At 38.2% G+C, this 17,441-nt stretch overlaps 1 protein-coding gene across 3 annotated transcripts in view; it reads left to right on the forward strand.

The window, feature by feature from the left end:
* Positions 1 to 16,576, forward strand: part of Etv1 (ETS variant transcription factor 1) — an 87,704-nt gene extending 71,128 nt beyond the window's left edge. For all 3 annotated transcript variants that reach the window (XM_032907664.1, XM_032907663.1, XM_032907665.1), the window contains 3 exons: positions 2,859 to 3,028; positions 7,286 to 7,387; positions 11,219 to 16,576. In XM_032907664.1, the coding sequence (XP_032763555.1) occupies positions 2,859 to 3,028; positions 7,286 to 7,387; positions 11,219 to 11,440 (494 nt within the window). In that variant the 3' untranslated portion in view covers positions 11,441 to 16,576. The remainder of the gene's footprint in view (positions 1 to 2,858; positions 3,029 to 7,285; positions 7,388 to 11,218) is intronic.
* The last annotated feature ends 865 nt before the right edge of the window (positions 16,577 to 17,441 follow it).

The following is a 17,441-nucleotide window of genomic DNA, read 5'->3' on the forward strand; positions in this document are numbered from 1 at the left end:
TTAACATTTGTACTTAGGGGTTTCTATACACACCATTTGTCACGCACTAAGTGCTTGTGCAGTTACTGGACATTCTCGTTCTTCCTCCTCCCCTTCCTCCCCTCTTAGGTTCCACAAGAGTCCTTTTTTGGAAACGGGAGAGAAGACCGGCATTGTTGCTGCGCTCTGTGTAGAGCAGGGCATCTTTCCATTGCCCTGCGGAGCACACGCAGCTTGTTATTTGAGATTTACTGAAAGCTGATCCTGTAATTAACAAAACAGCACAGAGAGCGTGCTACTGTGGATGCACCGATGACTAATGCAGGCCCTTTCTTTTTATTGTTCATGAAAAGATGCATTATGGAGCACAGGGAACAACATAACTGCCCATTGAGTCTACTGATTGCTTGCCCCCACACCCCCACCGAGGAAGATGTACATTACTAATGTAACATTATGTCGTAATTGCTTAAAAGGAAGTTAGGAACGCATTACCTTTTAAATATCTTTTGCTAGTGCAATATAAAGGTCCCCGATATTAGAAAAGAGCGTCAAACTGGATAGAATCTTCGTGTCTTGACAAGTGTGGTGGCAAAAGCCGACATTTGCAAGGATGCTTTGGGGAAAAGTCAACGGTTAATTCATTTAGTGGTTCTTCGGAGTGGTCTCCCTAGTTCCTGCTTTGATTGTCAAACAGGAAATGAGCAGGGGCCCTCTGATTAGCTGATTGCAAAAACTTTGGGGATCTAGGCTGTAATGACTTGGGCGCTCTCAGAGTTTTTAATTGTCATTATTTAAACAGCAAAAGTGCACGCTCAGATTTCTGTTCAATCTCGTAATTAGTTCTTGAGGGCTTAGCTCTAAGCTTCTTGCTGCTCTTGGAGCTTTTGGGAAGGATGGTGAGTTTTAGGAAAATCTATTTCCTTAGTCTTCCTTAAGATGGCTCAATTTATTAAAGGCCATGGAGTTGAAACCCCAAAGGGGATCACATTTTTTTTGTTTGTTTGTTTCCTTCTATAGTATTTACACTTCTGTTTTAGAAGTATGAGTTGTGTTAACTGCTACTAACGGTACACCACCACAATTCTTACAATGTAGCTTTTTCTGTTGACATGAAGCTTACAACTTGCTTCTGGAATGTCCTTTCTTCCTTTCATTTATTGTGGGTTTCACACCTTAAATAATCTTAAATTTAGTATGGTCATACAAGGAGGGAATTATCTTAAAACTGTGTCAAAATAGAATGCTAGGGAGCTGGTTATTCTTGTTCCCTGTCTTTGACTATTACTTAATTATATAGATATATAATACTATTATATATATATATATATATATATATACACATATATGATAGAATACATTTTGCATTGTTTAAGTAGTGGAAAGAAAAGCAATGATTTATCACATATGGCTAATGGAGTAAGTCACATTTATAGGTAGCAACACTCTTGAAATGACATTTAACAAGGTTCCACTGTGTCAGCATGATTATCCACTTGCCTCCATGAAAAAAAAAATTTTAAGTCCTAGAAAGAAAAATCAGAGATAAATAAAACTCATTTTGAACCAACATGAAGATACACTCCTAAATCACCATGTTAAGAACAAAAGGACTTCACCATTTGTTAGTGGCTATTGGCTGAATAATTATGTGTTTGTGTATTGTTTTTTTCCTGGTCATGTAACAAAGTGTATTTCTACTTAACAACTACTAGAAATGTTTAGAAAAACTTGTGATTTACGTTTGTTCTGTAGTTCACACTCGGCATGAATAGAGGTCTTGAATGTATCCTTCCTGAATTGTTTCTTCATGCAAGAAGAGAAATTCCCACACTGACCCTGTGCTGTCTGTAGTCCTCAGCCAGGCAGTCCCCACTGTCGGCCCAAACAGTTCTGAGAAGCATGACTGGAGCTGGAAGGAAATGAGCAGTGGACAGAACAGCAAGGGTTTTTTCTGTTCTGTTTTCCTTTGTTGTGTAGAGCTAAGACAGTTGCAGGGCCAAAGCAGTGTTAACTCCAATACTCATGCTAGGTCCAATACTCATGCTAGGTCCAATACTCATGCTAGGTGCTTTCTTATGCCATGGTAGGTAAGGGCAGCACGTTTTTGTTGTTTGCTTAAAAACATCTATTTAACAGAATGCGCTGTTAATATACTATCTTAAGTTGACCTTTAAAGAAAAGAACCAATAAACAAGATTAAATGAACAAAACGAATGTTAAGTTTTGTTTATCAGGAAGTATTGTTTTATTTATTGCCAAGTGGCGAAGCAGTAGCTCCTGGAGGAAGGGACAGTGATAGAATGCTGCTGCCGCCACTGATTCCAAGAGAGAACTTCCTAATTTATATAAATTACAGGCCACACAGACTTTATGATATTACTAAATTTACCTTGAAATATGCTCACTGAGATTTTCAGTAGTCGGTCATGCGTGGGTCAATAAAGTATTTGCCAATTATAGTCTGTAGAAATTAATTGATACAAATAAAATGCCCCGAGCTTGGAGCTGATTACCTCCCTCCCGGTGTTAGTTAGAGCTGGAGAAATGGTGCTAACCAACAAGCATGGTTGGGTATGATGCCTTGGAAAGACATGAGTGAAGGATAGACAGTTGGACTAGGTTGTTATAAGAAAATGATGGTTATGAATCTACTCCTTACTGGTGTACATTTGCATTAATGACAATACTTGTTGTTATGTCATCTACAAGTTTGTGTAGATTGTTGGTTTGCTTTTAATCACTTGATTATTTGAAATCTGTTTTTAATGGCGCCGTTTACCATCAAAACGAAGTGATTGTGTTTAGCTATTTTCATGATTGATTTGGTGTACATTTTATACAAATGGCATACTAATCGTTCATTCTTTTAAATTTAGGGGATATTAAGCAAGAGCCAGGAATGTACCGGGAAGGTCCCACGTACCAGAGGCGAGGATCGCTTCAGCTCTGGCAGTTTCTGGTAGCTCTTCTGGATGACCCTTCAAATTCTCATTTTATTGCCTGGACTGGACGAGGCATGGAATTTAAACTGATTGAGCCTGAAGAGGTTAGTCTTAGTAGATTTTGAGTAGGAACCCAAAATTTTCTATAATACAAGCAAATTTGATTAATATGTTTAAAAAGTGCTTAAAGCGTTTCAAAACTCTGTAGACTTATTTTAAATCTGAAAGTAGGTCTGAGCAATGTAAAATAATTTCTTCCCCGGCCTTTCTCGTTGAATGCCATAGTCTCGCCCCATTTGCAACAGTATACATCTGTTCAGAGGACTGGTTTTGCAGTAGAGTACTGACTTCACACCAAACTCAGACTAAGCACTCACAAGTGGGAAAACTATTGCTAATTGTTTGGGTGTTTAAATTTTCTAGTATATTTAGAGCTCCATATGACTATAAAGAAACTCCTTTTTTATAGGTGTACTTAAATTATGTAAGGGAGGAACCACAAGATTATGAAGCAGGCAGCGTAGACTAACAATGCCTAAAGGAATAATCGCAGGGCCCTTTACCATGACAGGAATGCATGACTTTTAATAATCGAAGCAAGTCTTGCACTGGGAAAGTTCAATGCGACTTTATGTCAGTTAAACAGGCATTTCCCTCCACCTGCGATTAAAATAAACTGAGCAGAAACAGAACACTTTACGTTTGTCATATTTGTTAGGACAGGAGACATTACGAAATGATGTCAGTAATGTTCGAGCCATTCAGGAAAGACTCCATTCTGTGAGTGACTACGTCTGTTTCACAACCCGTGCTGTTTATGTGTTTGAGTCTGAATTAAAGAATGGAAGATCTGACTAGGTGACCAGTTAGTGCCAAGACATTCTGAGTTTTCTTATTATTTAAACGTGAGAAAGATACACACTCATGTTTGTTTCATGTTTGTTTCGTACAACTGACAGTTCAACAACTCTGCTGTTACAGATGCATAATAAAGTCAATAGCAAGACTCAGTAGTTCAGTCAGTTGACTAGTTTCAAACGGTAACAAGCTCACTAGGAGCTGTGCAATAGGTGCTACACGTGTGCTAGGCTTTTGTTCTATGTCCATCCCCAGGGGCCTGAGAAGACAGCTCAGTAAGTAATGTGCTTCTGCACAAGGAAGCGAACTTCAATTCTGTCCCCAGAAGCCATTCAAAAGGCTAAGTATAGCAGCAAATACCTTTAATCCCAGCCCTCTAGGGGCAGACATAAAAAGATTCTGGGGACACTCTGGCCACCTACTCTAGCTGAATTAGCATGTACCAGGTTTGCTGAGAGATCTTGTCTCAAAAGACAAGGTTGAGACTGAGAACGACACCTATCATCAATTTTAGGTACACACACACACACACACACACACACACACACACACACACACACACACACACACACACACCACAGACCCCACATCCAAAAAAACCCCAAAACTTTAAAATGTTAAATATCCTATTTCTTATTGGTGCCTAGTTCATTCTGAACAATCATGTACAGCAGACAATGACCCTGTTGTTTCTTCTGATTCTTCTTTGGAAAGAACCTATGAATTATTTTAGTCTGTGTGGCCCACAGGTCCTCTCTACTCTCCACTACATGACAGATCTTTCAGTGGGGACCACCACAGTTCATGAGTGATGACTTGGAAGCCATCACACTTTACTACTCACAGGATTTATTTTCTCATGCTTTACCTGTCAGCCTAAAATGATGATGATTGAAATTCCAAATCTGCCATGCTTACCTGCTTGGTGTGCTTGGATACCAATAGCAAGCACAGCTCTTTCAGGTGTCTGAGATAAAGATTTATTATTGCCAAATTAATCAATCATCCTAGGCAACAGTTCCCAAAAACATTCTTTAACACAGCAAGCTCCTGCTGGATTCAATGCCACGGTCTTCTGATGACGCTGGAGCTGAAAATCAGGGAAGTCAGACTCACTGTTCCACAGCTAAGCATCATCTTCCAAAGCACGTTGGCGGGTTGGAAGATGTAGGCCACTAGTGCAGTGCTAGCCTTGAGTTCAAACACCAACACCCAAAATATGTATTCATTACTATAATAAAACAAATACTTAAACCATTAAACTGACTCATTTAATATCATTGGCAGGGAGGGTTCATGCTAAGTCACTAAATCCTGTATGCTTTTCCCTAGAAGCGTAAGCTCCTTTTGAAAGTACAACGTGAGCAAGTCACTGAAAATGTTGTTTTCCTCTTGAGACTCCGTGTTAAGAAATTGTGCCTTCATTCTGAGTGACTGTGTGTCTGGAGTAGTAGCACTTTCGGACATCAAGTGGACTTAGTTTTTGAATGGCCTGGAAGGTGCTAGGCTTCCTGTGAATTTTAGACCTTTTTGTCTACATCATATACACATACTGTTATCTGTTGTTACCTTAAGTTTGTGCCAGTTATGACACAAAATAAGTCTAAGAACAGGCTTTCTTTGTGTACAGACAAATAATTATAGTACTGAGGATCAGTTGGCCTTATAAGAAGCAAACTCTTCAAGTGCGTTCCTTAGGTAACGCGACAGTTATGTCACTCTCTCCAGAGACTTCTAGGGTGCCTTAAAGTTCATTGCCTTTTAGTTTTGAAGAGGACTCTGGTCAAATTCTAGTGAAGACTCATTGGATGTTTGCAGGAATTGCTGCTTAGCAGAACTTTTCACATTTGCCTGTTGTGCAGTTGTGTCTCTGTTGAGTCTACTGATATCCTTTGTAACACATTTGAAAGATTTTACGTAAAAAACAAAAACAAAACTCCTTCCTTCCTTCTTTCCTTCTTTACTTCCTTGTCTTTCCCTCATCTCCCTTCTGTTCCCCATTTCAGGGTCCCACAGCCCCGCATAGTCTAGAACTCATGATCTCCTGCCATAGCTTCAGTCTCCTACTCAGCTTCCAGGTGCTGGAATTAGCATCATATCTCCCCACGACTGGCTGGCTTTTATTTCACATTGCCCCCCGTCCCTGCTCCACTCACTATGCTTAGAGCATTTACTAGAAAGATTGTGGAAAATTAAGATGTATCCGCCACTGTGACTATTGGCTTGTACGGATAGTCTTGCTTTTGCTCAATCGTATCACTTCTCACAGAACAAGTGATCCAAACCCATTATCTGTTTATTTCAAGAACACAGATTACTTAAAGGTAGGGGTGTGTGTGACAGAAAGGTCATTGCTATTGAAGGGAAGACAGGAGCAGAGAGATGATTTTGAGGATTCTTTGTGGATGGGACACAACTTGGAATTTGAGGAAAGCGACAACTCCTACTCTGTTAGGGAATGCACTTATGGCCTTGCTGAGGCTGAGGCCGTGCGCAGTTTTTCCTCAGACAACCAAAGAGTGGGGCTTAATGAGATCTTGATTTGCACTGAAGTGAGAGAAACCCGCTCCTGTCTCTGTATGCCTACATCGGCCCAGTGTGACGGAGAAGTGGAATGGTACCATTGGGAAGAAGAAGTTTCAAAGCTCCATCTTAACCACGTCCAGCGCTCTCCAACAGTCCCATTTGAAACACTTCTGAGACCTTTACTCAGCCACAGTGGACATTCTGCTTTAAAAGAAAAGGACTCATGTACATGGTGACTTTTCCACGTCCACCTTATTTTTAGCATCCAATTAATGTTTCCCAGATGAGCTTAATTTTCCGGTTTGGGGTTGGCTATAGTTTTCACAGAGGCTGCTTTAGGCAAGAACTATTGTTTGGAGTCGAACTTATTAATCGGCACACTGTTTCCTTCGCTGGCACAGTGCCAGCTGGTCACTCTTGGTACAGTTTGAGCAGTCTTTTTTTTTTTTTTTTTTTTTTTCTGTTTCTTTCAGAAATGCAATAAAACACCTTTACAAAGGGATCATTAAGCAGTTACTAATCTGGGATTTTTTTTTTTTTTTTTGTCCGAAAGTTCAGGAAGGAAAAAGACTGCTAGTGTATAGCAGAAGGGAAAAATCTGCCTCATTTTGGTGAATTGCAGTCTGTTCTTTCATGATGCAAACACATTCCCTTATTTCCATTTAATTTCTATCCAAAACAATGGTGACAAAGGATTCTATTGTGACGTCGAAGAGAGAGAACTGTAAGCCTGGTTTAAACCAGGACACGGGAAATTCAGAACACGAAGGCTGTTGCTATTTCTTTATGCCTTGCGTTTGGAGATGTTTTTGTGTGTTTAGAAGCCATATATTTATGAACTCTCCCTCTGCCTATCCCACTCCCCATCCCTATCCCCTGCTTGTGTGTGTGTGTGTGTGTGTGTGTGTGGTGTGTATGTAAGTGTGTAAGCCAGTTTAAGACTCAGCACTAACAACATGATTCTGTTTTGGTGGCAGGTGGCCCGACGTTGGGGCATTCAGAAGAACAGGCCAGCTATGAACTATGACAAACTTAGCCGTTCTCTCCGCTATTATTATGAGAAGGGAATCATGCAAAAGGTGAGGCGATAACACATTAAAGCTCACTGTGATGTTGCCCACTGGTCTGCAAGTCATATTTCAGACAGCACATTATCGTTGCTTTGCTAGGGTCAGGCTCTCCCCCATGTTAACCAATGCTTGCTTGGTTCCTGCTTAGTGTCACGAGCATAATTTCATGGATGGTGGAGATAAATGTAGAGTGGTATCTAGCAAGTTACAACATTTCTGGAAGCTTCCACTTTGCTACACATGGTAACCAGGTTATTTCAGTATTGATACTGGATCTTCATGTCTCTAGAAGCTGTAATTTTATTGTACCTCAGAGTCATACATTTTTGAAATGCTTGTATTTTTTCTTTCTTGTTCTGATTCTTAAAACACGCAGGCATCACTTGTTCTTATTAGAAAAAAAAAAAAAAACCCAACTTTTTTTCTTGCTTGATATCTAGCCTCATTTCATTCCTCACTTGACAGTTTAATATCCTGAACTACTTACTTGAAATAAATGTTTTATCTTATTTGGTTGGTAGAACGAAGTTCAATATATTTTAATTCAAATCAGCTTCTTTTAATATTTAAAAGTTGTTTTGTATAAAATACAAAAACATGGACACAGATAAAATGTACTTAAAATATAACATTTATAAAGGAGGCTATGAATAAATGAATATATAAAGACAAAACATTTGGATATTTGCTATTATTTCCTTCAGCCTTGTGCGGTTTATGGCTTGTATAGCAAAGTTAGATATGAATGCTGCATCAAACAGACTTTTTGGATGCCATTGTGTGGTACAAGGAAGGGAGATTGTTTATCACACCAACATGCAAAACTTGGAGTCTGCATGTAGATGGTAACCAGTCAGGGTCCCTTAGATGGTTAGCATGCTCTTTTCATATAAGCACAGCCTGCTAGTTTAAGACACACTCACGACTTCCATGAGACTTCTTTTTAGAATGTTCTGTCTTTTCCTTCATATCTCTTACTGTACGGACCTTCCTCATGGCTAGGTAAATGGCAGCATAGTTTATTCAGAGGAACTCTAAGCCTCCCTTTTTTACTACCTAAAAATATATAATGGGGAATTAACATTCCAAGTCCGTATGACCATATGTGCTCATTGACTTAAAACCTTAACTATCCATTTGTGCTGTACGTAAAAAGCAATTGAATTAGGAGCCTGAAGAATGAAATAAAAATAACCAAATGGGTTACTGAATTCAAGTGAACCATTTTAAATGGTTATAAATTTCAGTAATTCTGAAATAGAAATAAATGCTGGAAAATGTTTATTGTACTTTGTGGATAAAATATGTGCACATCTAGTTAAACATGTAGCCATACTTAGAAGATTTAAGCAACCCATAAATTACATGCCAACATAGTAATGTTTATAAATATGATTATGCTTGTTTCTTTTGCCTTATCATTTATACTTGATGTTATTTATTTAACTTAATATTCATACACAAATATAATTTGAGCCAAGCATACCCCAGTTCTTTCTTTCTCCTTCAAATTTTTGAAACAATTATTAGGTTCATCTATTTAGTGTGTGTGTGTGTGTGTGTGTGTGTGTGTGTGTGTGTGTGTGTGTACGTCAGATGACACCTTTCAGTGACGTTCCACTCGGTGGGACCCAGGGATCGAACTCAGGTTGTCAGGCTTGGTGGCAAGTGCCTTTACTTGCTAAGTTATCTTGATATTTTAAAATATTAAAACAGAGTTTAAATATCTGTCTGGGCTTGGATAACACATCCACCTCCTGTTTACCTCTGATATGTTCCTCCACGAAAATTCCTTTGTTCATCTCACTGTTGCCTTTAACTTTACCTAATAGTCTACAGTGCTCCTTACACTGTGATTGTATCACTAACCAAGGCAATGGGGTAGAAAATGCAGTAGTAGTACAAAAGTTTTCTTTCTAGAAAACTAGAAGCAAGCAGAGGGCAGAAGTCCCTGGGATATTTTATGATTTCTGTTGCATATTGTACATTTACATTCCTCATGATGAAGTGGTTTTCATTCCTTACGTTGCTCCTAAGTGAAGACAACCCCAACACGTCAAACGTGTCAGACAAAACAGGTGCAGTACCCAAAGCAAACAATTCTTTTTCTGTGGCCTGGAACTAAACTGAGTGGGCTACAAAAGACTCGGAGGCATGCTTAATACAGCACTCATTTTACCTTCATTTCCTGAGACTACTTTGAAAAATAGAGAAGAAAGGCTACAAAACTATGTATCTCTGTATCTCTCAGCTTTTGTCTGAAACTGCCTTGTTTGTACTTTTGCACTCACTTTAGTACTTCACTCTGTGTGTGTGTGTGTGTGTGTGTGTGTGTGTGTGTGTGTGTGTGTGTGTGTGTGTGAGAGAGAGAGAGAGAGAGAGAGAGAGAGAGAGAGAGAGAGAGAGAGAGAGAGAGAGAAAGGTCTAAAGGAGGAGAGTTAACTAGCTCTCTCCACTTGCTTTGAACTGTGCTAGAGTTTTCTATGCATCACACTGGCCTTCCAAGGAGCCCTTCCTGTTTCAATTTCACAAGACAGGGAACTGAAGAGCAGTTTAAGAAACATGTCCAGATTCATAAACATCTCTCGGGGCTGGCTCTTTCAAACCTCTAGAAATTCCGATTATTTGGACTCTAATGTGGTTCCTTTTACTTAAATTCGGGGCAACAAATATTCTGACTCTGAGTGCAGAGCACCAGAGTCCTTGGCAGTCATTCCTCTTCTCCCAAACATGCACAGAGAGTTTATAAACTGTGAACACACTGCTTCCCTGTGTCACAAATCAACCAGCAAGACCTTTTGACACAGAAACAGGAGATAGTGGATCTGTTTCAGCTATGTGAAGTTTCGAGCTACAGAGAGAGAGAGAGAGAGAGAGAGAGAGAGAGAGAGAGAGAGAGAGAGAGAGAGAGAGATCTGTCACACTTCACATAAGGAACTGCCTTTGTTCCCCACAGATCCCCTGAGTCTTGAGTTCCTTAGTGTTGTCTTTTAATGTCAGATCCATCTGTCTCCTTCAATTGTTTATCATGTTCTACAGAGGCATTGCTCTTCAAAACTTAAGTTTGGAGCATGTCTTTGTCTACAAATTGTGCTACATGCCCTTTATTTCAGGCGCTTGACACATTTCCTTTTCTCATTTCCTCCCTTCCCAGTGTGTATTTTAGATTCCTTTCACTTTTTTTTTTTACGCCTCTTACTTCAATTTGACACTTTGCACACATCCTTAAGCTTCATCTAATGTATCTTGCCTTCATTTTAAAAAGTGATATGCTCAGGATAACGTCCTCCTGCTCCATCCCTCATTTAAATAAGGCTATGTATCTTTGGAGTTTTCTTAGACGGAGAATACGCAGTGCACCCTGGGAATCAGCTATCACTACTCTACTCTTACAAATAAAACACATTTTTTTTCCTTTTAAAACTTGCAGGTTGTAGAAATATAATAGTAAGTGGAACATAAACCTTTAAGATAGATTTTTGGAAGCATAGATGTTACCTTTAAAACAAAAACTTCAATGTGAATTGCTTACATTACAACATTGATTTTTCTTCCCTCAATGATAGTGTGAATACACTTTATGTTAAAAATCCAAAAGCAAGCTGCTGATTTTCCTAGCTTTTCGTAGAATTAATTATTACTGTAGGTCAACATTTTGTATTTTGCCGTATTGACCCATGGCTTATTTCACAAAGGACTCGTCTCCCATGAAGATGTGACTACTACTTAGTTACATAGTCTCTCGCCTTCCATCTCTGCTGATGTACTAATCTGTGTTTGTTTCTCTCTCCCTTACTCCTGTGGGGATGGTGACGCTCGGCCTTTCTGTGCTATTCTCAGGTGGCTGGAGAAAGATATGTCTACAAATTTGTGTGTGACCCGGAAGCCCTTTTCTCCATGGCCTTTCCGGATAATCAGCGCCCACTGCTGAAGACGGACATGGAACGTCACATCAACGAAGAGGACACGGTGCCCCTGTCTCACTTTGATGAGAGCATGACCTACATGCCGGAAGGGGGCTGCTGCAACCCCCACCCTTACAACGAAGGATACGTGTACTAACCTAACAGTCAAGCAAGGCACCCCGTGCTTCGCCTCTTTTTTTTTTTCAAGATACAGAGAATCTCCGAATTCTCTTACAATGTTTGTTTTATTTCTGTTGTTTGTATTTTATTTTTTAAATAAGAATACAAAAGGGGGCTTTTCCTGTTGCATTATTCTATGGTCTGCCATGGACTGCGCACTTTATTTGAGGGTGGGTGGGAGTAATCTAGACATTCATTCTTTGTAACAGAAAGACGGTGGGTGAACGGGCAGAGGGAGCTGAGGAATTCCTTTTTACTTAGGCTTGGGATGGGGTCCTACAGGTTTTCTGTATGATGAAGCTATATCATGTTTGTTCGATTTCTTAATAACGTAAGATAATTTTCCCTGGGTATCTACGGTACAGTTGATTTCACGTTGTGTAAATATCTTCTTGGGGACCATTTGCCTTGGGCATTTCCCCATCAGTACTGAGTCTCTGCAGGTGTACAAAAAAAAAAAAAAAATCTACTGTAAATGGCAGTTTCATGTTAGAAATGACTGTTTTTGCACCTCTTGTAAAAAAAAAGAAAAAAGAATATTTAGCAATTGCATTTGTTGTTCTTTCTGTTTCATACTGCTTTACAGATGACTTGTAGAGAATGACCATAAATGTGGGCAATTCTCTCAGAAGTTGAGTAATCCCCATGACTGTAAATGAGGGCCCCAGTTTTGGACTCTGGCTCTAACTGAGTCACAGGCCAGTAGCATTACATGGATCTGGTGTCATCTTGCTGTTTTGGTACTACAAATACTGTCTTTTAAATATGTTGATGCCCATTTCACTTAAATAATGACATGTCATGATCCTTTGGAATCTTCATGTAAGTGTTAAAGCTGGGATCACAATGAAGCAAAAAAAAGAAAAAAGAAAAAAAAATGACCTGTCTCCTTTCACTATCTTCAGTACATAAATACATTATTTAATCAATAAGAATTAACTGTACTAAATCACATATTATGCTGTTCTAGTTACAGCCATCACTCTTTAAGAAAAATATCCACTACACTAAATAGGTACTATAGTAATTTTTAGACATGGTACCCATTGATATGCATTTAAATGTTTCACTGCTGTGTTCTGTTGATAACATATATAAATATTAGATAATGCTAATGCTTCTGCTGCTGTCTTTTCTGTAATATTCTCTTTCATGCTGAATTTACTATGACCATTTATAAGCAATGCAGTTAACTACAGATAGCATTTCAGGACAAAATAGATGACTCAAACCATTTATTGCTTAAAAAATAGCTTACACCACCGCTATGCTCTAAGCAGCTTTTATGCACATTGACAAACGAAGAGTGAGCCTCAGCTTGCTAAAGGAAACTGTGGAAACTTTTGTAACTTTCAGTGAAATGCAACATTGTTTATGGACTGTTAAAGAGTATGAGGAAGTCGCTGTGTGACGTAAGTGCTGGCACTGATGCTGTCCTTCATCTCCTTTGGACACGCCTGTAAATGTGATTGGATTGTACGGAAGAAGATTCAAACATCTGAGATTTCAATGTTTCAGCCTTGTTTCCATTTTGTTTGATTGTTTGTTTGTTTGTTTTATTGTACACTCTAAAACAACAGCATTGAACATGGGTCATGTGGTTTCATTCACTCTGAAAACCATAAGGAAATGGTGTCTTAATACCGCCTCCCCCACCCCCCACCCCAAGTAGCTGCTTACCAGATCCAAGCAAAGAAAATAAATTGTGTTCACTCTGTTACTATTCTGGAAGAACAACTTTCATAAAGAATCTACAGGAAAACGTTACTGCTTAGAATACCCTTAAAGCCCAAGTAAAGGGAGCATTTCAGCAGCACAAGAAGGAACTTGTGAAGATGAGCCCTGAGCATCCTTTAGCCCATGTTCTGCAGATCACAGTTGTTTCTGTAACACAACAGTTCCTTCATTCTCCACACGCACAAATCGACACTATCCACGTGCTCCATAAATATTCTGATTCCTGCAGATCTCTATAAATGATTTCATTGACTGTGCTGCATGTGTTTCCCTTAGCCCTTTACGGGCTGATAAGTATGCCTTAAAAATCAGGACAGCCACCATGATCATGTGGCTACTTACAGCACTTGGAATTAAATGACTTTCTAAGTAACCAGTGAAATATTTATTGGATAGACACCCGAGATATATGATTGAGCTCTTGGTAAAATAGATAAATTCTAAGTGTGTCTTTAAATGTAAATCATATAGAGGAGTCTTTTCTTTGTCTATAGTTCTTCCCCCTTGCCCTTTTAATATTCTTGTTCTAGTCAGTCAGAGAGAAAGATTTGGACTCTAAGTTGTTCTAAAGGATGAAAAGAAGAAAGATGTTAATTTTGATGTATAAGAACAAGTATATTTCTTGTTGCAATAGGCAGTGTTTAAATGGACTATGTAAGTCATCAGCTAGCATTAAGTATTCCTAATAATAAAAATTTCAAAGTATAATATCATATACTTTAGAAAAATGAAAGGTTTTATATTCTGATTTCTTTCTTCTTTTTTCAGATTGACTAAAAAGTTCTAGTCACTGATGTTTGCAAGATTATTGCATTCTGTATTTCAACTGAATTGGATACCAAGCATAGATATTAGTGATGCTATCTTTTTCTTTTCAGATTATAAAAGAAATGTAAAGCTATATCCACTAGTGTGTGCTGTCTCTAGTTGAAGATGTGCATATACCAGAAACGTCATAAAACAAAGAATGTTACCTTCCAAATAAGTTATGAGAAATTATTTTCCTAGGGGTGCTTCAAAATCAAAATCTACATAACTGAGTGTGTAGTATTTCTTCAAGCCACAGAAGCCTTGCTTCCTCTAGATGCTATAACAAACTGCTCAGACTTGAGTAACTATACAAATTTACAATCTTGGAGGTCAGAATTTCAAAGTCAGCCTTAAAGGGCTAAAACCAAGATGCTAGGAACACCACCACCTTTTGAAGGCTCCAGTGAGGCCTTGTTTGTTCCATTTTCTGGGGATGTCAGTATTTCTTCACTCCTACTAACAACATTTCAATTTTGCCTCCCTTTTTTCCCACAGTCACAGATCCTTCTAGATTCCTGCAAGGACACTTGTAATTATTTTAGGGATAATTACAGGTTAATCTTCCCCTCTTGCCATTCACGCTCATGTGCCATTTGTCCCTTTTAACAGAGAAGCATTCATAGGTTCCTGGGTTTATGATATGGCTATGGGGAAGATCTGGGAAAGGTTTCTTATCCTTTATTCAGTTTCCCACACAGCCAAAGACCCCAGAGAGCAAAATGCTAATTGATTAATTCATGGGCAAAAAGTTCTAAGATTAGTACATGTGAAGGAGAATTGTCATTTATCATTCAGATTACCTCCCCTTACTTTGCATAAATACCTTTTAACAAACTCGGCATGAAAATTCTCCTATTCCAGTAAATCATCTGGGTTATCACATCAAACCTTTATATGTTTTAAATATCCTTCCTCTCATAGTTAAACATGTTATGATAGGAAAAATAACCAACCTGTGAAAACTGCAATAGCACCGCTAAAATGATGCTCGTGCCATATTATGTTTTCAAAAAGCATTTACTTCTTTATCATGAGTGAGTTCGTTCTCCATGATTATCAGATCTGCAAGTGATAACTGCTAATTCACTAAGAATAATAAACAGAATATGCTCTTCTTAATTAAAGGAACAATCCTAAAACCTGACTCGATTTCTTTTTATATTGCAGCAAAAAAAAAAAAATATTTCTTGACTGAAATCACAGTTTTTGAACTAGATTATAGACTTCTAAATTGAATCACATTTTCAACCATTCAGCCTTTCCAGATTATATAATGATGAAACATATTGGAAAACAAAAACAGTTGAATGCCAGTTGAGTCCTTAATTTTCTTTCCTTTTCTTTTCTTTTCTTTAAATCTGAAACAAATAAGAGATTTTCCAGTCACAGTTTGGCATGGCGAAGAAACATTAAAAGTGGGGGGAAAAAAAGGGAAGAATCAATTTATAGAAGGCAATTGCAAGAAGCATTTCGTAGAAGCCAAGTTCCTTAAAGATGTTTATGTTGCATTTAATACTAAAGAGATAGGTGCTGCCCGGAAGGGTGGAGAGAGGATGACTGCTTTGTGTTCTTCGGAAAGCTGACCACATTTAGTGACAACTGAACTACTATTTTTAGGACTTTATTTTATTTTCTTAACTGAGACTAACTTAGAACCTTTTAAAAAAATACGGAAAAGTATAGTTAAGAAGGAAAATCTGGCTAGACTAGTGGGTGCCTTTACAGAAATATTGATGGTTTTGGAATATTCAATGAAAATGCATATGTAATAGCTGTGGTTTAAGAATCCATATATAAGGTAGGTTTTCTTTTCACATATAAACTCCAATACACTTACTTAGTTCTATTTGAAAATTATGTTACTATGGGGAAGAATTTCTTTTAAGTTTGCTTGGTTGTATTAAAATTATAATTACAGTTCGAGAAAACATTATGACATTCATGTGGTGATAGCAAATTAAATATGCTCAAAATTTAAGTCTAAAATAAAAGCCCAGAAATTGAAAATATTGGGTTGTCTTGATCACTCAGAATGGTGGCGCATTCAGACCCTGTGAATGGCATCTCAGTGTTGCCAGCCTCTTAATGAGCTACAGTTTGAATAATTTATGACTGAACTGTAATAATTCTGCACTGCAGTCCTTTCTCCTTCCTCTCATTTTCTGAAGGATTCAGATATCATGATACTTAATACATTTTTCCAGTTGTGTTCCAATTTCTTTAGACATATTTCATTAAATCTCAAGAAATGTGTTGAGGAGGAATAAAAGCAGAATTTGGGGACCCAACAAGAGCATGTGGCTTGTCTATACTGCCGCTACTGTGACTCGATTTGTCTTAATGAGCTGACAAACTAGCAAATGTCATTGTGTTTGAGATGTCAGGAGATCACGAGTAGATTCCTAACTTGGGCATAGCTGTGTTCTTGATTTAGCTTCTCGTGATAAGAATTCCTATTGCAATTATGTTTTGCTGAACCTGTGTTTTGGTTGGTTGCTTGGTCTTACCTTTGGAACACTCTTTGTAGAAAAGCTAAGAAGTAAATAAAGCACCATTTAAAACAACAGCATTGACAAATGGAAATGGCCAATGTTCCTTTTGATTCTTTTCCACGGGAGAAAATTCTAGACTAATGTCTGCCAAAGAAATCGAGGTAGAGGCTCTACTCTTCAATAACACATTGCATAATTACCTGAACATGTTAACGCATGTTAATGAGCACACTGCATAGTTATTAGTTGAAAGGAAAATGGGAGTCTTCAGAAAACGACTGAAGGGAATCAGGGTCAGTCACATGATTAAAAAAAAACACAAAAGAAGTGTTATATAAAAATATCTTAATTATTATGCTCAGTTTCTGCTAAGGGAGTAGCAACAGTATCACGTACAGGTTAATATTCCAAATCACTAGTAAAACCATCTCATAGAAATTTGCAAGGATGGTGGGAGTAAGAAAAGATAAGGTGTGTGACTGCACTTTTCAATTTGCAAAATGCCATATTTTATTCAGCAACCAAGTTTGGGCCTGGCACTTGCAAGGCAAGTCTTTTCTGTTACCACTAGGAGACACGTCCCCCCAACACTGCTATTTTATTTGTAATGGACCACAGAAATATTTACTCTGTTCTTAAAAAATAGTTTTCAAACTTAAGTTTAAGCAAAATTTCCCATGCTTTGTTAAAAAATGGCAAAATGCATTTATAGTTAAATTTACCTGCTGAATAACATCTTAACATCCACTGTCAATAATAGTCAAAGTAGTGTAGAACCATTCATTTTCAAAATGTTTTCACTGTTCTTTGTCTATCTAAGTCATTGTTTTAGTCAGGGTTTTACTGCTGTGAAGAGACACCACGACCAAGGCATCTCTCATAAGGACAACATTTAATTGGGGGCTGGCTTACAGGTTCAGAGGTTCAGGCCATTATCTT

The sequence above is a fragment of the Rattus rattus genome, chromosome 7 (genome assembly GCF_011064425.1).
Source record: "Rattus rattus isolate New Zealand chromosome 7, Rrattus_CSIRO_v1, whole genome shotgun sequence".
Classification (NCBI taxonomy): domain Eukaryota; kingdom Metazoa; phylum Chordata; class Mammalia; order Rodentia; family Muridae; genus Rattus; species Rattus rattus.